Source organism: Nomascus leucogenys, chromosome 3, assembly GCF_006542625.1.
Source record: "Nomascus leucogenys isolate Asia chromosome 3, Asia_NLE_v1, whole genome shotgun sequence".
NCBI classification, from domain to species: domain Eukaryota; kingdom Metazoa; phylum Chordata; class Mammalia; order Primates; family Hylobatidae; genus Nomascus; species Nomascus leucogenys.
Window position 1 is genome coordinate 59698232 of NC_044383.1, and position 24030 is coordinate 59722261.

The following is a 24030-nucleotide window of genomic DNA, read 5'->3' on the forward strand; positions in this document are numbered from 1 at the left end:
ACTGCAAGCTCTGCTTCCCGGGTTCATGCCATTCTCCTGCCTCAAGCCTCCCGAGTAGCTGGGACTACAGGCACCCGCCACCACGCCTGGCATTTTTTTTTTTGTATTTTTAGTAGAGACGGGGTTTCCCCGTGTTAGCCAGGATGGTCTCTATCTCCTGACCTCGTGATCGGCCCGTCTCAGCCTCCCAAAGTGCTGGGATTACAGGCGTGAACCACTGCCCCCGGCGGCGAAACCCCGTTTCTACTAAAAATAAAAAAATTAGCTGGGTGTGATGGCCTGTGCCTGTGGTGCCAGCTACATGGGAGGCTGAGGTAGGAGAATCGCTTGAATCAGGGAGAGGGAGGTTGCAATGAGCCAAGATCGCGCCACTGCACTCCAGCCTGGGTGATAGAGACTCAATCTCAAAAAAAAAAAAAAAAAGCCAAAAAACTGGACTTCAATTTCCCTAAGTTCCCGCCACTGCAGGAGAGGTGTCGGGAGTGAGTAGAGCTCTTGATCATTTTGACTAGATTTCTAGTCCATTATAAAAGATCTCTGGCTCTCCTGTTTCCCAATATCTCTAGTTTAAGGGGTAGAGAGATATAATCTGTAATTATACATATGTGTTGGCTTGCACTGGATTTTGTATTTAGTAATAGTGCCTAGTTTTACCCTTTTTGTTGTGTTTGTATATTTATGCAAAAGCATCGTATAAGCATTTTGTCAATTTGTTTAGATGGCTTCATCAGTAGGCTATACTCTGTCACATGGATACTGACATCTACTTTGAACTGGATTTTTCCACCCTTCCTTAGATGTGGCTGTTGTGAACTGCCATTCAATACATATTATGTACCTTGCCTGGGTGTGATAATGTGTTTTACAAGCCCCTCCTACAAGATTGTTATGACACATTAATATTCAGGATATGGAGAAGATATTTACATGACAACAGAGAAAGATGAGAATTTTAATTATAAAGTCAAAACTCTTATGCAACAAGAAAGAAACATTATTAGATTCCAAAATTATTTCCTGTTTTGTCCCCTTGCAGAGGAACAAAACAGATCTGATTCACAATTTGCTGCTAGCAGATATAACATATTTTGAGAATCTTTCAACCTGATTTCAACTTGTTTTGCCATTGGTGAAAATTTCAAAGCACTGGATCCAAGATTCTTACCAGTTTATCCCTCCTCCGACCGCACCTCACCCAACACCATCACAATTTATAAGTTTCTAAAAACAAAATGCCTGTAAAGTTTCTAAAAAATGGAAATGGTAAAAACCAACTTCTCCACTCAGCAACTAGCTGGAGAGTTATTTGTTTTGTTCCCTTTCAAGTTCCTGTGTAACAATGTGACCTTTTAAAAAACACACAAATTAGCAGTTTTAATTTGCAGTTTCATTCATACTACAGAAATATGGGAATTCTAATAGCATGGGCAATTATCTTGCCCATCTTTGCCCCATCTTATCTTGCTAGTGTATAATGATTGATGTAGAAAAGAGCATAGGTAAATAGGAAACATGACCTATAACTTATAATTACACTTGTGTTGGTTTGCACTGAATTTGTATTTAGAATTAGTGCCTAGCTTTTAACTGTTTGAATTGAGTTTTTTTGCAAAGAATTATTTTATTTCAGAGAGTCTTTTATGTTTATATGGCTTAATTTATATCACTATTCGGAAGGTTCGTGTGTTTTTCATAAGTTCCCAGAATAAAGTGAAACTTGCATGTTATTTTTTTAAATTGAGAATGAAGCAAAATATAGCCAAGGAAGGAATACATCTGCATATTTAATGGCCAAATAAATAAATATAATACAACCACTAAGATTTCCAGGAGTTTACAGTTACTGCAGTGATACAATTTGATTTGTTTTCTTTCAGGTTATTCTTTTCTACTTTTTCCTCTGATAGAGCAGTTGAAGCAGTTAAAAGGATTTCTTAAAAAATCTGACAACACTGCAGATTTATGCTGAATACATACAGTATCTAATTTAAAGTAAAAGGAACTAAACTTTTTTTTCCTCACTTTTGATTCTTAATATTCTTTATCAGCTGGTTGAAGAGTTCCTAGCTCTGACTGTTCATGCTCGCAAATACAAGTTAAAAATACTGTGAGAGTTCATTTAATTTCCACTTAAAATTCACAGGGAGTCATGCCTGTTACCAGGAAACACTGTACTTCTTTTAGAGAATATCTAATCCAGAGAGGCTAAATTATATCCATTACACTCTATCATGGCTAGTTGGTAAAAGCTGCCAAGGAATACCTTAGCTATTTTTGATGAGTACAACACTTCAGTGGTGTCTCATTTCCATACTGACATAAGGGCTAAACCGGCTTTCTTCAGAAAAACACCTTACAAAAATCTCTGAAGTGTGCTATGCCTAGATCTTCCTTGAGAAAAAGATATTGTAGAGAGGAAGGAAACTCCAGATATCCCAAGACATGTTACTAAACTTTTTTGCAGAAGATTTCAATAGTATTTGGTAAACTGCAATATCAGAAACTTTGGGTATAATTGAGACCCTGACAATTTTAGAGCTGATTATTGATTCTGTCACTTGTAAATCTGGTGGTCTGACCACACCTAACAGTATTCAAAAATTTTTAAAAGTCACTGAACAACCTTAAGATGGGGTGAAGTAAGAGCACACATTTAAAAAAAATAATTAAAGGTCAGCACCAAAAAGTCTGTCTCTGCTATTCTGCTGAGAGTTTCATATGGAGATGGCAGTAGCTGTCACCTATTGTCAAGACTCACTCTCATGAATTCTGATGGACATCAATTCCTTTTCTTCATGTGTAGCTACTAGAAGGAAATCTCCTTTGGAATGCATCTTTCTGAGGATCCAGTGAAGGCAGCAGGCAATAGGACGAACGTATAGGGAGACATTAGGAGCATATAAGAAAATCAAGTAAAAAGCAGCAGACATGAGTTTCTTTAGCAATATCCTTGAAATTATGTTAGTTCAAAAATATTAGCTGGTTTAATTCAGATATAAATGTATGCTGAGGATCTGCATAGTTAGGATTTAAATTATAAATTGGGTTTATTGCATCTTTTAGACAGTTCTTAAATAGCAGCTTTATGATCCTATTTTTCTTTGTAAGCATATAGGATAAATTAAAATATAAAAATTTATCAAGAAATTATATTTACACTAGACATTCTTACATACTCTGAAGAGAAAAAATTAAGAACAAAATATTTCTTACATATGAATAGAAAATTCTTCTTACCTAAGGTGGCATTTTATTTGAATACTTGAAAGGATGTTATAAAGAATATTAGGAATTTGACTTTGGGAAAGTTGTAATCCATCAAATAGCATGCTGGTTTTCTTATTTCTGCTGTATGTTTTGTTGAATCCATATAGATTCTGGTATTTTGCTATTTTTATTCCTACTCTATATTTTATTGCTTGTTTTTTCTTTAGCTTTTATAAAATCTCCTCTATGTAGGTTTTCTTAAAATTTCATATGGTTGATAGAATAGAATGAGCACAATCTTTGAAGTCAGACAGAACTAGGTTTGAATTTCAGGTACTACTTACTACCAGTGTGGTCTTCGACAGGCCACTTAATTTACCAAAGTTATAATATGGAGACAAAAGCAGTTACCTTACACAATTGTTGGGAGCATCCTAGATAGCACATTAAAATCATGGTGAGAGATCTTACATGGTGGCTGGTGGTCTCAATCTGGTCCACTTTGACACGTATTATTTATTAATATCAGGGAAGAACACCTGGCCTGAAGGAGACGTCCAACAGGTCAAAGTCAACTCCAGACTGGATTCTGATTCTCGTTGTTTTAGTGTAACCAACCATCCCAGTTTGCCTAGGACAGGGGGATGGGGGCTGTTCCCAGGATGTGAACTTTCAGTGCTAAAACTAAGAAAGTATTGAGCAAACTGAGATGAATTGGTCACCCTGGATATTTATATATTATGAAGGATGAAATGTGAATTTTTGCAAAGACAGTATGTGTGTCTGACTGTGACATGACTTTAAGCCTACAAGTTTTAAAGACAAGGAGCCACTCAAACTGAGTGTCATGAGATTTGTGTACATTGGAGGAAAAAGTCCTTTCCCCTAGAGGAAATGGTCTTAATCTAGTTGCCTAACCTGAAAATGAAACCAACCAGGAATGAAATGTATCTGCAAACAACACCGAGCAATTGTAGAGATCATTGCTGCAGTTAGCTTGTAACTTAAGACTTTGAAGTGTGATTTATTTTAGTTTGCAAACTCTAAATTGGGGTGTGATTCTCCAGTTTCCACTAGTAATTAAAGGGTGAAAAGTTTTGTTATTTTAAATATGAAAAAAATATGAGTTCGTAGTACAAAATACTTGTTTTGTACAAATTTTGTACTTCAACTTCCTGAACATTGCTCTATTTTGTACTTGAAAACTAAAAATTGAAGCAAGGAATGGTTTGCAATACCCCAAAGCTCTCCATATACCCTGGTGTTCAAGGCCAAAATTCTGTAACCTCTTTGACTAGATGATTTTTAAAGTACTAGGTTTTATCCTAATTACTTTCAGCAGTAATATGCTTGTTTTACTTTCTTGACTCAGGGCCTTATTACCATGTAAAGATAATTTTCCTTCCTAAACTACTTTGCTACCTCATTAGCAAGTTTAGCAAGATGCCACATACAGGTGGTATGAAGAAGATAACTAGGTCAGGTTGCTTGGTTAGTCCCTTGAGCAGCCCTGGGAGTGCTGTTTTAGTTTAATGTTTGTGTGCATGTTTGTAGAAAAGGAAGAGACAATTTGATGAATAGCTTTGACTCTGTTTTAACCTCAGAAGCAATCCTTATCCGAATTAAAAAGGAACGAGGTCTGGAATGTATTCTAAGATCCAGAGATATATATTCAAACACCCCTAAAGTTTTTAGGTTTTTGGATTGGCCCTATACTAGTGGTTCTCAACCTGGTTACACCTTGGAATCACTAGCACGATAAAGGAAGGGTGTGGGAGGCAAATACTGATGTCTAGGCATCCATCCCAGACCAATGAAATCTGAATCTCTGTGGATAGACCCAGGCATTTACATTTTTAAAAAAGATTTCTAGATGATGCTAATATGCTCTTTCTTTCTTTCTTCTCTCTTTTTTTTTTTTTTTTTGAGACAAAGTCTTCCTCTGTCACCCAAGCTGGACCACAGTGGCATGATCTCCGCTCACTGCAACCTCTGCCTCCCGTGTCCAAGCCATTCTTCTGCCTCAGCCTACTGAGTAGCGGGGACTACAGGCGCCTGCCACCACGCCTGGCTAATTTTTTTGTATGTCTAGTAGAGACGGGGTTTCACCATGTTGGCCAGGCTGGTCTTGAACTCCTGACCTCAAGTGATCTTCCTGCCTTGGCTTCCTGAAGGGCTGGGATTATAGGCGTGAGCCACCATGCCTGGCCTGATATGCTCTTTCTAACAGCTATAATGACTCTAATGGATTGAAATATTCAAGGGAAAAATAGTTCCAGAATACCAGGCAATGTATAGTAGCTTCAAATAATTATACTGAGATTAGAACCTACATTCAATTTTAAGGAGGTTCTTGTTTCACTTTCCTGGGAACCCTCTTACCTGCACTTCTAGGGAGAAGTGTGAAGTATATGCACACTTACAACATATTCTTCTTTTGTGAATGTACTAAATGTAGGTCCACACAAGGGCCAGGGTATGAAGACAAGCAAGGTGTTTAACTTTATTCCTCCCCAGTGACTTTTCCCAGACAAAACTCTACTAGAACCCCATTGGAACGTGAAAGGAAGTACTTCTCGTATACGGAAACTGGGAATCTAGGCTGCCTTCCTTGGATTTTTAATGTAGAGTAACGAGGAAGCTAAGGGGGAATAGATCTCATAGGAATAAAGAGAAACATGAACCTTGAGGATGGGCTCACTACACGGGAAGGAGGGGAAAGGGAGGAATAGAAAATATAGAAAACAATAATATAAAAAGCCACTTTTGCTTTCTCCTCCCCTAAATAAACAACATCAACAACAAACAACAAATTTCAACAATCAGTAGCTTGAGGGAAAGCTAAATTATTTTAAGACTGAATGTAAAAGACTGCAATTTAATTGATAACTCACCTTGGCCCATGAAAATGACAAGGAAACAAAATGGCAGTATGCTCAAATTATTACTTGGCTATCTAGGTCTTATAATTCTCCAATACAGGAAAATAAGAGGCAATAAGAACAAACCTGCTATCTGGATAGCCCCAGAAGAGTTTTCCTATTTTCTAAGGTCCAAGAACAGTGGTGACAGAATGTGATATACTGAGAGGGGAAGTAGAGGGAAGAAAAAATAATTAAAAACAGACCATAAAAAGTTTTTAAAGACAGCAATATAGGGTAGTTAGTTAAATTTTAAGCAATATTAACAAGGGTTTGGGTTTTGTTGGGTTTAATTTTGTTCCCTTTTAAACATACATACATACACACACACACACACACACACACAACAGGTGCCAATTGAAGGGGTAGAAGAAGAAATAAGGCACCCTTCCTACCTGCAGGGAGCTAATTTCTTATTAGAAATCATATTTTAACACAGAAGAAATATAGAATAATTTAAAAACAATATAAACTATAAGTGATCTCTTATTTTTATATTGTTTAGTTTTCTAATTATGAAAGTGATAATGCAGGCCAGGCATGGTGGCTCACACCTGTAATCTCAGCACTTTGGGAGGCCAAGGCGGGGGGATCACTTAAGGTCAGGCATTTGAAACCAGCCTGGCCAACATGGTGAAACCCCATCTCTACTAAAAATACAAAAATTAGCTGGGCGTGGTGGCACATGTCTGTAATCCCAGCTACTTGGGAGGCTGAGACAGGAGAATCACTTCAACCCGAGAGGTGGAGGTTGTAGTGAGCCGAGATCATGCCACTGTACTCCAGCCTGGGTGATAGAGTGAGACTCTATATCAAACAAACAAACAAACAAACAAACAAAATAAAAGAAAGTGATAATGCCTATCGTGAAGAAGTTAGGAATCAAAGAATAGTATAGAAAGGAAAATGACAATCACCCCTCGTCCCTGAGTTCTTGCTATTTTGAGTTCCAGGGCATCCTCCCTTTTGTCTTCAATCTCTCTGCACTGACTCGTTTTTCTCAGTCTATAAATGTCAGCTTTCCCTATCTCACTTTCACCATCACTACTGAGGGGTAATTGCACCTACAACTTATGGTTGTGCAATAAATGAATTAATATAGGTAAAATGTTTCTAGCAATACCCAGCATGTAGTAAACAGTACAAGTGTTAGTTATTTTTAAATTTATTATTTTAAAACAAATGAAGAAAAAATATCTTGTCCTCCTTTAACCACTGTTCTATCTTTTCCTACCCCTTAGTTCCTTAACCTCTGCTTACACCATACTCTTCTTACCCCATTGCTGTTTGATTTCTGCTGTGGCCTTGTAGAAGTTCCTAACCTACTATTAATATCTTACTTGAGTGTTTTTCCAGCTCAGCTCAATCTCCGCAGTCACCTCCACATCTTCCCAGCATCCACCTGCCTCACAGAGCTGGTCAATCTGATGTCAGATCTGGTCCTTTTCTATCTTGTTTGGAAGTAAAAACTCAATCTTTGGAAACAGTTGCTAAGCTCTGTTATCGCCCATCAAACTTTACCACTGAACTAGACAAAAACCTTTCTGTGTGTGTATCTACCCAGACCTAATGAATTCCCAGTATGTATGCACTTACTTTACAGTGTTTATCATTATCTGCCCGGTATTACCATAATTATTGTGTATCTGTCCTCCCCACCAGATAAGTGACAGTAACCCATCATGTTTGCCTTTGTATCCCAAGAGCCTGTTTCATGAGTATTTGTCAAATTGACTTGAAGTTCTGGGGATATGACTTAAAGCACTTACTATTTAATACCCTGTGTTTTAATTATTAGGGTAAATGTTTTCACTTCTCTGCTATATTTTAAGGTCCATGAGAATTGGGAATCTGCCTTCTTCAACTTTGATTACTATGCAGTGCTCAAAACTGTGTCCTGCATATAATGATGCTCCCTAAATATTAATTCTGAAATAACAATTACCTTTGTAGAGCACTTTACACTTTATCCAGCTCTCCTGCATGGATTAACTCACTGAGCCTCACAATGAGCCTCTAAGATAAGTCCCTATTGGGCAAAAAAGGAAACAGGCTCAGTAGTGTTACAAGGCTAATGAAAGGAACAAGGGCTCAAGTCTAAGTTTCCTGATTTTAGAAGCCCCCTGCTTTCTCTACTGTACCCTTCTGCCTATAAAACAGAATGTAATGTCATTTCATGTAAATAGTTCTTCCTATGATTGAGCGGAACGGAGAACATCTGGCTGGAGGTACCAGATCAGCTTTGTGGAAGAGGTGGGGGCTTGTTTGAGAAGGGCTTGGAAACATTGGGCATACAGCATGCTAGAGAGAAGGTAAGTGATCTTTTGGAACTATAGTACATGGAAAGACAAGTCTTGCATTAAAATTAGTTTCACTATTTCTCATTTGAGAAAACAGTAGTACTTGGGTTTCACATGAAGTGTTTATTTTTAAAGGTAACACATGATTTGCAACTGTACAAATTACAGTTGAATTCACAGCCAGTGTAATTCTGGACACAGTAATAGGAATGAACATGGAGGGCTCTTTAGGCAACACAGCAAAGCCTGGAGACTTTTTGAAATCCCTCAATTGCTTAAAAAAAAGGTCTTTTTATGGTTATTTATAATCCAACAAGGGTCAACTAACTTGTTTTTTTCTTTTCTTTTCAAATAACTACTCACAATAACATACCAACAATCTATCATTTAGCCTCTGGATATAACATTAAAGTTATTTATTTCTTGTTTCCTGTGTTTATGGTGTGTGTTTATGGACAACTTTATTATGGTAAAAATCCATAGCCAAATGACATTTCCCAATATTGTACCAAGAGACAGATTTCTACTGATTACTCCTGTGATTCTTGTAATAACATTTTACATGTTCAACAGTGTCCTGTCAGATAACAAAGCTTAAAAGAACATCTACAGTGATGGAAGACTTGTGGGGCGGCAATTTCTCTGCATCTGCTTCTGAAACCAGCGCTACATAGTAGGTTATGCTTAGCGAGGCCAATAATTCTAGGTCATTTATTCTTTTATTGCTTTTTTACTATTTTGTTCTACTTGACTGAAGAGGTTTTAGGAAATTCATCATGGGCATGCTGATTTCCATCTGAGTTGCTGCAGCTACATTCTGCATTTTTCCTTGTCTCCCTTTGGCTCCACTTGAGAGCTCATTTCACTGTTCAGAGCAACTTCAATTTCAAATCTTTTCCCCGCACATAACACATCTCCCATTCTTGACACTATGCCTTCGTTCTTGCAGCTTGAAGCCCTCACTTAGTATGTACCCAAGATTCTCCTCGATCTTTATTTTTTTTAAAAGTAATGTGTACTTTATTTACCCATCAGCTTTCCTCCAAGGAAATGAAAGCATTGCTCTCTGCCTATGCCATTAACCCTTCCTAGCACCAGACTTCAGCAAGCTTAGTAGCCTGTTACTAGTATTAACAGAAAAAAAGAATTGTAATTTAAGTGATAGCAAATAACTTTTTACAACCGAATGAAGACATCTTGCCTCTTTTCCCTTGACATTGACATCAGGGCACCTGGTGTTCTTTATGTCTTGATGGAATCTGTAAACAGAGAATCCGTTGTGGGCCAAAATAAGGGTTCTCCTAGAACTGTGTTGTTCTGTAATCAAAATCCAAATTTTCAGATTTTCCACTGTAGCAGATGAATTGTTGATTTAATTTTCAGTAGCAAAATATTAATATGAAAGGTAGGCTAATGTAAGAAAGTCATAAACATTGTTGGCATATTATTTAGTTACTAAATATTGTTTAATAACATGCATTTTCTCAACTTCTGGGTTGATGACACACAACATTTTCAAAAAAGCTAAGTCATGTTTGAAATGTAATTAATTACACTCCATGCATTTTCAAGCCTCTGAGCTTCTGCTCACATTATTCCAACTGCCTTGTAAAACTTTCTATCTTTTTTCTGCCTGTAAAATAGGATTCATTCTTCAGGGTCAAGCTAAGTTTAATTCCTCTGTGAAACACTTTTGAATCCTTCTGGAGAGTATCAGTCATTTTGCCTTTCTGTCTCAAGAGTACTTTGTTTATGTTTCTGCTTTCTTTTGGGGAGTCCTTTTAGGCCAAAGTTTGTTCCATAATTTTGGGGTGTGTGGGTGTCCCGCCTACTTCCTTGAGGACAGAGAAGACATTATTTGGCTCTGAAAGTCTCCTTAGTAGCCAGCACTGTGCTTTAAATACGATGTTGGTTGAAGTTTGACTGCCTAGGAATATACAAAATGATTGACTGCGATAGGTAATAAATGGAGCATGGGAGAGATTGTAATCAAGATCCCTAATGTGTGAGAGTTTAGAAGCTGAGGCAAATTTACATATGGATAGAACCTCAGGGAAATATAGAAAAAAATACCAGAAATACATAAAAAATTCACAAATGCTCTATAAATTGAGTCAATAATAAAGAGTTTATAAAGTCTAGGACACTCAAACAGGAATGATCACTCTCCATGAGATATTTTGTATGAGAGAATTTTAGCACTACTTTTTTGTAGCTTTTAGCAAAGCATTAGTAGGGTAAACCCTTGGACAGTTATAGCACCAAGTTGGTGATTAGTACAAGGGCAAGTCTTCTTGGCAAGTCTTGAAGTTTTCCAGCTTGAGAGTTTATGAAGACAGTAATAGTGAACAATTAGATGCAGAGTGAACGGGGACTGTCCTTAAAAACATGCGTGTGTGTGTGTGTGTGTGTGTGCATGTGCATGTATGTATACTCAGAATATGACAAATTATATGAAGAACATCAGCTCTGATGTTAGAGAAACCAAAGTTCGGTTTTGGCCTGCCATTTGGAATTTCCCTTAGCAAGTTATTTAACGTCTTTGAACCTCACCTGTAAAATAGCAAAAATAATGAGAGATATAGATAAAAATATATATATTTTAAAAAGTATGAAGCATAGTTTCTGACATTTCCTCCTTACACCGCACTTCTAGAAAAAGTCCTGAGAGCCCTGGCGAGGCCCTTGGCCAGGACAGGCTGAAATAATATGAATCGTGATTCTGTTCCTCCTCTGTCACCATCCTGGTACTGCCTGTCTGCCTTTCCATCTCTGCTGCTCCACCCTGGACTGACCACTCTCTGGAATCACTCTAAGTATGCTAATGCTAGAGCCTTTCAGTTTGTCGTGGCTCTAAGTTGAGTCTTTAAGAACAAAGGCTCTTTCTCACCTGCCCACATGTCAGTTGCTACTGCTATTCCTGGAGTTAGTCATGGTTTCAGAGATGTTTGGATTTAAGAAACGGTAGGAGGAAGGACTCTCCTGTGGTTGCCCTTTGGTGCCACTGGAATGTCTACACATGCCTTTGTGGTTTTGTGGTTAGGTGGTTGGCTTCAAGTTTATAGTCCCACATGGCTTTGGGTGAGAAAAAGAATGTCTTTCAAAAACCAAGACCTGCTGGAAGAACCTCTCCCAGTTACTCACTGTCTCTTTCTCTATAGCTGTTTTCTCTCTCAAGGTTACAGCAGTTAGAATTAAAAGCTATAATCTTGACTTCAAGGCAAAGTTCTCATACCTGGGTTTTGCTATCTTTTTGTATGTGCTATATGATTGCATTTAAATTTTGCGAAAACACATGCATGAGTGTTTTAAGTGATGTGCATTTAAGGAAGCTGTAAAACTGTGTAGAGTATGACCAGAGCTTGTATGTAGAAAAGGGACTGGAAGAAAACATCTTAAAATGTTAATAGCGAGTTGTCTCTAGGTGGTGAGACTATGTTTTTTTTTCTTTCTTCTATTTCTGTATTTTCCACTTTTCCAAAATGTTCCTATATTACTTCTTTAACATTTAATTTTTGTGGGTATGTAATAGGTATATATATATTTATGGGGTACATGAGATATTTTGATACATGCATACAATAAGTACTAATGATAGGGTAAATGGGGTATCCATAATTTCACACACTTATCTTTTGTGTTACAACAATCCAGTTGTACTCTTTTAGTTATTTTAAAATATGCAATTAAATTATTATTGGCTATAGTCATCCTGTTTTATTACCAAATACATATCTTACTTTTAAATATAATACATGTTACCAAATACATATATTACTTTTCCATATAATATTTTAAAATGAAAAAACCAATTACATACATGTATACACACATTTATGTATATATGCACATATGTATACGTATACATATGTGTGGTGTGTGTGTGTGTATGTATGTATATATATATGTGTATATACAGGTATGTCCCCACAAGAGGACTAATCAGTAAGGATCGGTCCTCCTATATGCAGTGTTTTGTAAATAGCTGTTTGACTGGTTCACCAGTGATTACTGGAGTTGCCTTTTATTTGTATCTGCTCAGGAGTCAGTCAGTAGATTTGTCACATATAACCGTGAACTCATACAGATCTCTTCACCTGTTTCTTCACCAGGAAAACAGGAGAGTCACATCTGTCTTGCTGGATTGTTGCAAGGTACAAATGAGATTGTGATGAGAAATGTCCTTGAAAAAGCATACAGTATTATGAGAGGGAAGGTATTATTGATGAGAAGAGCTTGAAGGACTTACCAAGGGCAGTGTTACAGGAGGAAGAATCATAAAAGTGTAACAAACAGACAAAGATGTGCATATGGAAGGGAGAAGGGGGCTTTCAATTGATTTATCTTGCTATCTATAATGGGTTTTTTGAGTAGTTGTATATTGTCTAGGATAGTTTTTAGTATTTAGCGCAGCCACACTCTTCTAAGATCTAAATGAGCCACCATTTTCTAGACGGATTGGGGTTGAGTCTAAGAAGAAAGCAGAGGAGAGTGAGTTATAAGAAAAATTGTAGCTAAAATTTATTGAGTGCCAGGTACTATTTTCAGCTCTAGTTTAATCCTTATAGTATACCTATAAGGTGGGTGATTTCATTACTCATTTTTACAGATAAATAAGATGAGTCAGAAAGGTTAATTACCTCTCCATGGTCTCCCAGCTAGAAAGTGGTGGAGCTGAGATTTGAACCTAAGCAATCTGGTTCCAGAGCCCACATTCTTAACCTTGGGTTTGGCTCTGTTTAGTTATAAGTCTGAAATTGGTGGTGGTTAGTGAGGTCAGAGTGGATGGCTCATCTATGAAGGCAGAGTTAATTTTAATCTTTTATTTAGTGTCTTTCTCCTTCAGTAGGCTTTCATGAACCTCAGGGTGCATTGTATTTGCACATTTTTTTTGAGAGGAACCCTAAAAAGAAATCAATTATAATACTTCAGTTTATACATGTGGAAAATAACCAAGAATGAAATATTTTCTTAAAATCAAAGTTATCTACTTGAAGACTGGAAATCAAATTCGTCTTTGATGCCTTAGCTTAGGTTTCAAATTTCAGGATTATACTGCCACCTAGTGCAGAGAAAACATTTTCCCAGCATGTGAAAGCTAGTGAATGCATATGGAACTTCATAGATGCAACCTAAAACAAGGTATATTCAAAGTTTATTTCATAAAAGAGAACGAGGTATTTGAGAATCAATGACCTTTTTACACTTTATTGGTAAAGGTTAACGTGCAATTCAGGTACACACTTTTATTATTAGTAGTGGGTTGTTAAAGGACAGTAGTGCAGAAGAGAAGGCTTAGGTTTCTATACTTCATTCTGCCATGTAAATTTCCTTAATTAATGTCTAGTAAGGAAATTAATACAATTTCTTTTCATGAGCTCAAAAGTTCTCAGTAGGTGTTATGGATTCAACTGATAATTATTTTAAAATTTTATTCAGCAAATACTCATACACTTACAGTCTACAAGTCAATGCCAATTGTAACAAAGGAGAGGTAGCCTAATGGTGTTGAAAACATGACCTATATGATCAGCACTTCTCAGTGGATCAGCAGGAGATCGGCATCACCTGGGAGCTTGCTAGAAATGCAAATTCTCAGACCGATCTTCAATATCCTGAACCAGAACCTCTGGGGGTAGTGCCCACTAGTATGTTTTTAACACGCCATGAAATTGTGGTAAGAAACGGTCTTGAAAAACCATAGAACATTATGAAAGGGAAGGTATTATTGATGAAAAACCATAGAGCATTATGAAAGGGAAGGTATTATTGATGAAAAACCATAGAGCATTATGAAAGGGAAGGTATTATTGTTGAGGCAAGATTGAAGGCTTTACAGTAGGTAAAGAAACATACTGATGGGCCAATACGTGTGTTTTATTGAAGGAAGCAAAAGAGGCTTAGGACATGAATCAGCTGCTGTAGACCTAAGACTCACAAGGCAGCAAATGCAGCAACAGCTCCTGGAAGCACGTGTGCTATGGAGGGGAATTGATTTCGCTCCTCCTTGGGGAGATGCAAATGTTCACACTTTAGAGAGAGCAAAAGTAATATGCTGAAAAGCTTAGGAGTGGGGGAATTTTACATCAAATAACCTGTTTTTGTATTAATGTTCTATGGTGAGAACACATCTGTTTGTGAGTGATTTCAGAGAAAAATGGCCATCGCCGTGGGGCTCTATCTGCTTGCTATAGATGATTAGGCTACAATTACAAGTATTGGGCCAAAATAAGAAGATTAAAAATAGAGCTTTGATTATGGTGAAATTTCTTTACAGTAAAACTGAACCCAATGTAAAACTGTGGGAGTCCTAGTTTTAGCAGCTCTGATTGTTAATCAGCCTCTCAGCCAGAGATTTCTGTGATAAATTTCAGGCTCTAGCTGTGACTAATTTGCAGCATCCTCACACAACTGGTAGGTGCCATTAGGCATCTTGGGTCTTTTATTTTAAAGTAAAGATAGATGCAATAAAGCTTAAAATTAAATACCATTAGGAAGCTAGTTTAAAAAATACTTCTTTAATTTAACATATGAACTAATCAAATATGGGGGTTGTGGTATGTTTAATTAAAACTCTCAGTTTACAGCTACTTTACTTCAAAAGGATGTTTTAAAAAAATATATAGTCATGTTAAAACTAAGGAACTTGCCCTACTATTCTATGAGTTTCATGGGGTATCCCAACTATTGTGCACATACCAGGAAACCAGGGGAAAGAGATCTTTTGGCACTTCTAGTGTCTACTCTTTTCTAATCGAATGTTTTTTAAGCCATGAGTTGTAACCCATCAGTTGGTCCTGAAATCTACTCACTGATTTGGTTATCATCACTCAAAAATTAAATATAATAAAACAGAAAATAGAATATATTACATTTATATGAGTAACTATTGCTTTCTGAAACTTTTGTTCTGATTGTGTATATGTATACATAGTAATAAAGCCCATTCAATCCATCCTCCAAGCAACACCAGAACTGTCTTTCTAAAGACACATCCAAAAAAGTCATTATTGGCCTCAAACTCTTCTCTCAGTTCCTATAACAGTCAGAATAATGTCTATGCTTTCTTTTGAGGTCATTCAAGATCCTTTACCCAACTCCTCCCCCGTGGTCCTCCTACTTGTGATTTCAGAAAATGACATCACCATCTACTCAGTTGCTCAAGCTCAAAACCAGGTAGTTTTCCTGTCCCCCACCCCTTTTCCAATCTACCCACCAATCTTATCTCTTTATTCTCATCTGGTCTGAGTCAAAATTCATGACTTCAAAGCAGCCTTCCCTAACCCCTCAACCTAGACCAGCTTCTAAACCTTCTACAGTCTCTGTAACACATTGTCTTCTTTTATATTTTTCATAATGTTTCCACCTGAAATTATTTTGTCTGTTCTTGTAAATGTGTTTAGTACCTCTCTTCCCACCAGTGTGTAAGCTGCATAGGGGCAGGGACCTGATCTTTCTCTGGTTGTCTCTCTGGTGTTAAGGTCATTCAGGGAGCATGGTATAAGAGGCACCAACAGATATTTACCAAATGAAAGGATTCTTTGCTTCCCAAATGTCCTCTTTTACCTTTTTGTTATAGTATCTTCTGTTTTCTCTGTCTAAAACATACTGCACCCACTTATTCTCTTAGTAGCCTTAGTATCCGTTAAGATTTCATGTCTTGTGTTAAAAACTTCCCGATGCCCTTGGATTATGCTAATACTTGTTCTCAGTGACAGTACAGCCTTCTTACTCTCTGAATTGTGGTCATTTTCATATTGGTCCTCCCTGCTGGATTGTCAGCTTCCTCAGGGCAAGGCTTGTTTATTCACACTTTTTGCTTCCTCAACTCCCAGCACATACTTGATACATATACTACTGTATATAGTTATTCAATACATGATTGAATAAAAAAGGGAAGAAAGTAGATGATCCAGAAAGATGATTATTTGTGATGATGTTCCCCGATTTAAGCTTTAAGTAAATAATATTCTTGATTTATAAGAAGAAGGAGATTAGTGTGTGTGCATTCTGTAAAATAGTATATGGGGGAGGGATGAGAGGAGGTACAAAGAAAAGTATAACTGTTCTATACAAAACACTTCTATTTATAAAATGGATCATTTTAAATCTCAAGCTGTCTTCGTTCATTTATAATCTGATATGACTGACCAGATTTCATTTCTACATGGTTTTTCAGAACCAAACTGTTAGGTAAGGTGAGGAAACAATGCTAAGGGTGACAAAGCTTATGCATCTATGACCTTAGGGTGCAACTGACCCAGGCCAGAATAGTGTGGCATTTGCACTGCTGTCTGTGAGATTCTAATGTCGTGTTGGGAAACAAAATTAATAGAAAATGGGAGTGGAGGGAGGAAAAAAGTTTCCTTAAATAATATTGTATATATCTTTGTTTTCTCTGGTCGACTTTCTTTTATGTTTTTTGTTTTTTCTTTTCTCTTTTTTGACATAGGGCCTCACTCTCTTGCCTAGGCTGGAGTGCAGTAGTGCAATCACTGCTCACTACAGCCTCAATCTCCTTAGGCCCAAGAGATCTTCCTGCCTCAGCCTCCCAAGTAGCTGGGACTGGAGGTTTGCGCCACTGTGCCCGGCTAATTTTTGTATTTTTTGTAGAGATGGGGTTTCACCATGTTGCCCAGGCTGGTCTCCAATTCCTGAGTGCAAGTCATCCATCTGCCTTGTCCTCCCAAAGTGCCGGGACTACAGGCATGAGCCACCCTGCCTGGCCTGGATTTACTTTCTTTCTTTTTATTACTATTATTATTGTTTTTGAGATGGAGTCTCACTCTGTCATCCAGGCTGGAGTGCAGTGGTGTGATCTCGGCTCACTGCAACTTCTGCCTCCTGGGTTCAAACGATTCTCCTGCCTCAGCCTCCCAAGTAGCTGGGATTACAGGCGCGTGCCACCAGGCCTGGCTAAATTTTGTATTTTTAGTAGAGATGGGGTTTCGCCATGTTGGCCAGGCTGGTCTTGAACTCCTGACCTCAGGTGATCTACCCACCTTGGCCTCCCAAAGTGCTGGGATTACAGGCGTGAGCCACTGTGCCCAGCCTACTTTCTTTCTTAAAATAGCTATTGCTTGCTCCTACCATCTTAAATAAAACTGCCAAGCTAGAAAAAAGCCACACCACTTATAAGCAAACCTATTTTTCTCTCTATCCTTTCATTTTTAATTAAAAGGCACCCTCACTTGATTTCAAATTCTACTTGAAGAGGATTCATTACAGTGGGAAGGAGAGGGGCAAATGCGGAATTGAGATCTCTAAAGCAATGAAAGGATTTCCCAAACACTTAATTATAATGAAAAATCCCTCTCTCCTTTCTTACCAGAGTAAGTAATATGAGAGTATCAATCATGCAAATAAATAGCTTCAATGGACAGTCCCTTTGGAAAATGCCTTTTCCCCTGTGAATCTCGGGCTGGCTTACCTCCTGTGACTTCAGGATGTCAGGAAGGTCCCCAGGTGCAGTTTCTCCTCTGAGGTTAATAGACCACTTCTTTCACATGAGCCCTGACTGACTTAAACAAATAAGCTAGGATCTGGTCATTTGTAGTTCTGTCACAGAGCCAGGATGGCTGCACTAGGGAATGGGAATTTTGATAGACAGAAGGCAAATGACAGAGACTTGTAGAAAGCCCCAAACAGCATGAGGAAATGGGTGTCCCTCTGGGAAAGAAAGACAGGACTCCAACAGGTGGGCTATAAATAGAAAATAAAAGGGCAAGAGCATGGATATTAAGTTTGCCTGATTTACAGTTCATCAGTGAGCTGGGGGAGGCAGAAGCTGAAAGGACTTTTTTGGAAAAGAAATAAACAAATGAAAAATAAGAAGCAACGCTATTGTTTTGTAATTAAATAAAAATTAAATCAATTAGAAAACGAAATTAAAAAATTTCAAGAAGCCGGGTGCAATGGTGCGTGACTATCATCCCAGTTACTCATGAGGCTGAGGTGGGAGAATCCCCTGAGCCCAGAAGTTCAAGGCTGTAGCGAGCTATGATTATGCCACTACACTCCAGCTTGGGGGACAGAGCGAGACCTGAGACCCTGTGTCTTAAAAAAAAAGTTCACCTAAAAATTACTTTGCTTGTACTATGATTTTTGAGATCATTGGATCTTCTGACCTTTAGAGTCTTGGTTTTTGGAGTAACCACCCATGTCCCTCAAGACAAGGCCAGAGGTAGGCCATGCTGAGTGGATGGGAAGGGGGGTGATGTGGGGGCTACTGGGGATTCTTTTGAGGTGCTCAGGTTCTGGAGAGAGGGCATAGCATGTGTGATAGCGATGCTGATAACATGTCTCTCTCTAGGTTTGTGCTCCTTGTAATTTGCTCTCACCTTGTTAATGGAGGATAATATGTTGCTTCTTTCCAGATACAGTGTCCTCTGCTCAACTCTGGTAGTCTCAGAGTTTAAGAAGAAAAAACAACTAGGGGGCTTGATATTACATTTTATCAGGATTTCCAGCCATGAGGTAGAGAGAGGGAATGTGTATTTAGTAATAGGCATGGCACTTTGAAAAAGTTACTTCGTTTTCCAGTTCCTCAACTTTCTTATTTGGAGAATAAGGGTAACTTCAGTCTTACCTTATAATGTTGTTGTGAGAATTAAATGGCATTAAGATTTGAGCATTTTCAACAGAGGGAGGCACATAATGAAGTGTTAGCTATGAGGACGATGACAAATAATGATTGCTGGGTGTTAGACCCTCTGCCTTTGATACCTCATTTAATTCTCAAAACCATTGTTTTAATGTAAGTATTTTCAATCTGTTTTACAGTTAAGGCATCTAGTTACAGAAAGGTGAAGTAACTCTCTCAAGGACACACAACTAATAAGCTTCAGAATAAACAGTGATTGAAACCTCGGTTGATTGGGCACCAAGGCTCCCACGAGTTTCCACACCTCCGCCTCCCAGTGGGCACATTTTTACTGGAACCTCAGCCCTCTGAAAGCTTCCACTGTATTCCTATAGCAGTTCTGAAAGCTGCCATTGTACTCCTATAGCAGATCTAAAAGCATCTACTGTGTTCCTATAGCACCTTGCCTGGATCTTTCTGGTGAATTTCCCCACATCCTGATTTTATTTTTTTCTTTTCAGCAAACTTTCCCCTGTAAATCCCTCCTTCAGTATAACCTTGTTAGCTTTGAGGACACACCCCTAGGCCTGGGCTTACAGCGCTGCTTCTCCCCACCCCTTCCCTTTACTTCAGTTTAAAGTGTCACGAGATGCCTCTGGTTCTCTCCCTTTGCTTTTAGCCCTCACGGGGGCAGGAGGGACCAAGGCTGGGCCCAGAACTCATAGTCCTAGGGTGACAGTGAAGGGGTCGTGAGGGGACAGTGACTCCCTTCCAACCCCTTCTTCATAGGGACTGTTGGCAAACAAAGAAAATCAACTGGGAAAATGAAGACCTGCTGGTAAGACAATAACTCTGGAAAGAGTGGTGGGGAGACGGGGCTGGGGAGTCCTCAGAACCAAGGGTCTGTATTTTTGCAGCAGTGGTAAGATGAGAGTAGGTGAGCCTCAAGGTGAGAGACAGAGAGAGAGAGAGACAGATGAGAGAGTAAGACAAGAGGGCAAGCGTGAGGAACCAAAGACAGACACAAAAAACTGAAGACAGACAGAGGAAGGGAGAGAAAGTGACAGCCACAGAAAAAGAGAGGAAGGAAATCAAAGATAAAAGAAACCAGAGACAAAGAAATAGGTACCAAAACAGTGAGATAGGTAGATATCGAGAAGTTGAGATCAATAAAACAACAGGGACAGTGGGGTCTGGAAACATGAGTTCCTTACATCTCTCAGTAGGGTTTCAAAGTAAAAATGAAGGCTGGGTGTGGTGGCTTACGCCTGTAATCCCAGCACTTTGGGAGGCCGAGGCGGGCCAATCACGAGGTCAAGAGTTCAAGACCATACTGACCACCATGGTGAAACCCTGTTTCTACTAAAAATAGAAAAAGTAACTAGGTGTGGTGGCACGTGCCTGTAATCCCAGTACTCAGGAGGCTGAGGCAGGAGAATTGCTTGAACCTGGGAGGTGGAGGTTGCAATGAGCCGAGATCGCGCCATTGCACTCCAGCCTGGGTGACAGAGTGAGACTCTGTCTCAAAAAAAAAAAAAAAAGAAATGAAAAAAAAACTATACTGAGATTTGATCACCTTACATTAATTAGGTTTACCAGGTTTGAAAATATTAAAGTAGTTCCCATCTGCAGGGACTCCTGTTTGAGTCACTTTTCTTCTCTCTTCTTCAGGAAAATTCCAGTTTTCTTCTTTGTGTGCAGTTTCCTGGAACCCTGGGCATCTGCAGCTGTCAAGCGTCGCCCCAGTAAGGGCCATAGTTTCTAGACTTTCAAAGATCACTTATTCCCAGAAATGATCAGGCAGGGCTGTGGCTGACTGAAGACTGAGTGAGGCATCCATGGTCCTTCACACTGTCACTCTTCAATCCAGCTTTGGGGGACAGGGATACGTTAGTAGCTGGTTTTCCATGGTCAATGCTGGGTATGGAAAGTAAGTCCTGTCAGTAATCACAGTTGGTAGGAAGGCCAATCTGTGTGCTGCAGTGCCTAGTGCAGTGCCTAGTACAGATGGTGATTGGTAAATGTTGGGTGAATACATGGATGAATGAATAAATAGACTGATGGATGGACAGACCTCAAAAATTTGGGGTGAGGAGAGTATAAATAGCATGCTTGATGTACCATTATGGTTAGACCCATGCTTTTTTTATTTTTATTTTTATTTTTTTGAGATGAAGTCTCACTCTGTCACCTAGGCTGGAATGCAATGACACAATCTCGGCTCACTGCAACCTCCGCCTCCCAGGTTCAAGTGATTCTTCTGCCTCAGCCTCCCAAGTAGCTGGGACTACAGGCATGTGCCAGCATGCCTGGCTAATTTTTTATATTTTTAGTAGAGACGGGCTTTCACCATGTTGGTCAGGCTGGTCTTGAACGCCTGACCTCAGGTGATCCGCCTGCCTCAGCCTCCCAAAGTGCTGGGATTACAGGCGTGAGCCACGGCGCCGGGCCCATGCTTTGTAACTGAATAATACTTTTTCTGAAGTCTAGAGAGTCTCTATTGTAAGATGAATCTTAGCAAGGCACTGAGGTTGGATATTTCCAAGAAGCCTTCTGTGGTGGTGAAAAAACTCTCTTCCCTTTGACCTTCCATTTGTGTAAGGAGAACACAATTCCATTCTATGATTTCTTATCAAATTGAGGATTTAATCCTTCTCATGATTATTTTCTTCTTCTTTTTACTCTTCCCAGTTCTAAGATGTTAGGAGTAATCTAGTCGGGACCTTTATTTGATCTCTTAGAATGAATTTATGAAATCAAATGCATCCTCTATATTTTATTTTGGATTAGTGAATCTCAAGACTTCCCCAGGCCCCTATATCTGACAAAGATTCCTAAGAACTCTACTCTCCAGAAGCCCCACTGAACTGGACCAAGGTTGGCTCTGGAATCTCATTGGAATCCTAAAATTTGTGGTGTTTAAGGAACATTTTCTAGCCCAAACCACCAGGAATTTTCCAAACAGACTTCTGACCCTGTGCCATTCAGGACACCATTCAGCTTTGGTTTCAAAAGGAACAAATGCCTAACCTCTTCAAAACGAACATTTTCCCAGCCAGATTATTAGAGTAACTTTCTGCCTTGCATCCACCCCTTCCAGGATGAATTGCAGGTGGATGGATTATAATCATAGAGGCATGGAGGTAAAGCCAAACACTTTACCTCTAAGCAAGCTGGTATAATATTGAATTTTAAATATTTATTATTATTGATACATCCTGAAAATTTTTTTTGTGGTCAATTGCAATTTTCTGGTTCTAAATTTTATTATTATTATTATTTTAATTTTATTATTATTATACTTTAAGTTAGAGTGGATGAAGTAGAATGACAAGGTATCTCTTTTGCAGGATTCCCTGTCAATTCCAATTCTAATGGTGGAAATGAACTCTGTCCAAAGATCAGGATTGGCCAAGATGACTTACCAGGTGAGTAGCAATGTACCCTATTGAAAATGCATGCTTTCTATAAACCTGATATATATTTTTTTATTTGGGAAAGTTGCGGAAAGAAATAAAACCAATCTCATTTTAGACTTTTCATTTTGTATTCCCATTCTATAGGGTTTGATCTGATCTCTCAGTTCCAGGTAGATAAAGCAGCATCTAGAAGAGCTATCCAGAGAGTAGTGGGATCAGCTACATTGCAGGTGGCTTACAAGTTGGGAAATAATGTAGACTTCAGGATTCCAACTAGGTAATCTATCAAAAATATTTTAATCTAATTATCTGACTCAAATGCATTAAAAATGGATAGCTATCCAATGTTAGAGTTTTCTTATGATCAGTGTTTCTTGGATTATAGTTGTATTTAAAGATGAAGAAATTTATTTACCTGCCTATCTTCAGTACCTGAATACTGCATTTCATGTTTTCAGTATGTAATTTAGGTTCCATTCCAGGAAAAAGCATCACTGAGACTGTTATACATTGATTCAGGACATGTTCTTATTACTTTGCTTTCTGTTTTTCTATAATTTGTCTGGTTTTGACTGAAAGGACCCTCTGTGAAAAGTGCCAGAGGGTAAGCATAAATTTAACTAGGAGCCACAGAGTGGTTAGAAGACTCACAATGGTGCTGTTCAAGTGTCCTGGTGCTGAAATAGAGCCACACGTCCACTGCTTGGCTCCTGGCAGACATCAAACCAAAGCAAAACTAAAATAATTAAAATAGAAACAACGATAGTAATACTAACAACATCAAATCCTCCACTTCACTGATTTCTTTCTCTGGAACTAAGCCTTTTGCTCTTTATTTATAACTGAGGTACTTTGGTGTGTAAATGTTGAGTCCTGTCATCATTATGAATGAATCTCAGCAATTTAGTTTTGATATCACCTAAATACTTATTTATGATTATGATCATTATTATATGCTTTAGCACACTGTAAAAATCTAGAATTAAGATTCCTTTAGTAGATAAATGAGACAATTAGGACTTCAATAGAAATTAAGTTATAAAGGTAAATAATGAATTAGAACAATAAGATAATATAGAAACTCAATGTATATAAAAATAAAAATTTTGAACAAATTAGAAGAATCTGATATGATAGTACCAGATTACAGCTAGAAATTCATATTTTGAACATACTATATATTATTGTATAATACAACAATAGTACATTATATGAGCCCTTTCTATAAATTTACTAATTAACATTAATTTCATTCTCATCACAACCCTGTAATATAGGGTCATTATTAACCTTTTTTTCTTAAATCAGCGATCCCCAAAAGTTTAATTTACTTGCATAAGGTGAGTGGGTTGGAACGTGCCGGAAGGACTGAATCCCAGGCAGAATGGTTGCAAAGGTTTTACTTCTAACCACTACTCCATACTGACTCTGGAAAACCATTCACATCTGGAAAGATTGAAACCATGATAACAGTGACATTCACTTTTTTTCCCTCATAATTTCTTTTCACGTATGGAAGTGCCAGTTGTGTTGCTAAATAAGCTTTAAAAATTCAGTTTTTTCTTTCTTAAATAATTAAGCAAAACATGAGGTCCTCAGTG

The 24030-nt window shown here is 38.2% G+C and overlaps 1 protein-coding gene across 4 annotated transcripts in view; it reads left to right on the forward strand.

The window, feature by feature from the left end:
- The first annotated feature begins 7038 nt into the window (after window positions 1–7038).
- Window positions 7039–24030, forward strand: part of COL9A1 (collagen type IX alpha 1 chain) — a 100476-nt gene continuing 83484 nt past the window's right edge. The window contains exons 1-4 of one of the 4 annotated variants that reach the window (XM_030809403.1): window positions 7039–8440; window positions 20682–20755; window positions 22361–22438; window positions 22574–22706. In XM_030809403.1, the coding sequence (XP_030665263.1) occupies window positions 8427–8440; window positions 20682–20755; window positions 22361–22438; window positions 22574–22706 (299 nt within the window). In that variant the 5' untranslated portion in view covers window positions 7039–8426. Of the gene's footprint in view, window positions 8441–19065; window positions 19849–20681; window positions 20756–22360; window positions 22439–22573; window positions 22707–24030 lie in introns of those variants that run through there. The other 3 variants (XM_003271091.4, XM_030809406.1, XM_030809405.1) reach the window with 3 other exon arrangements.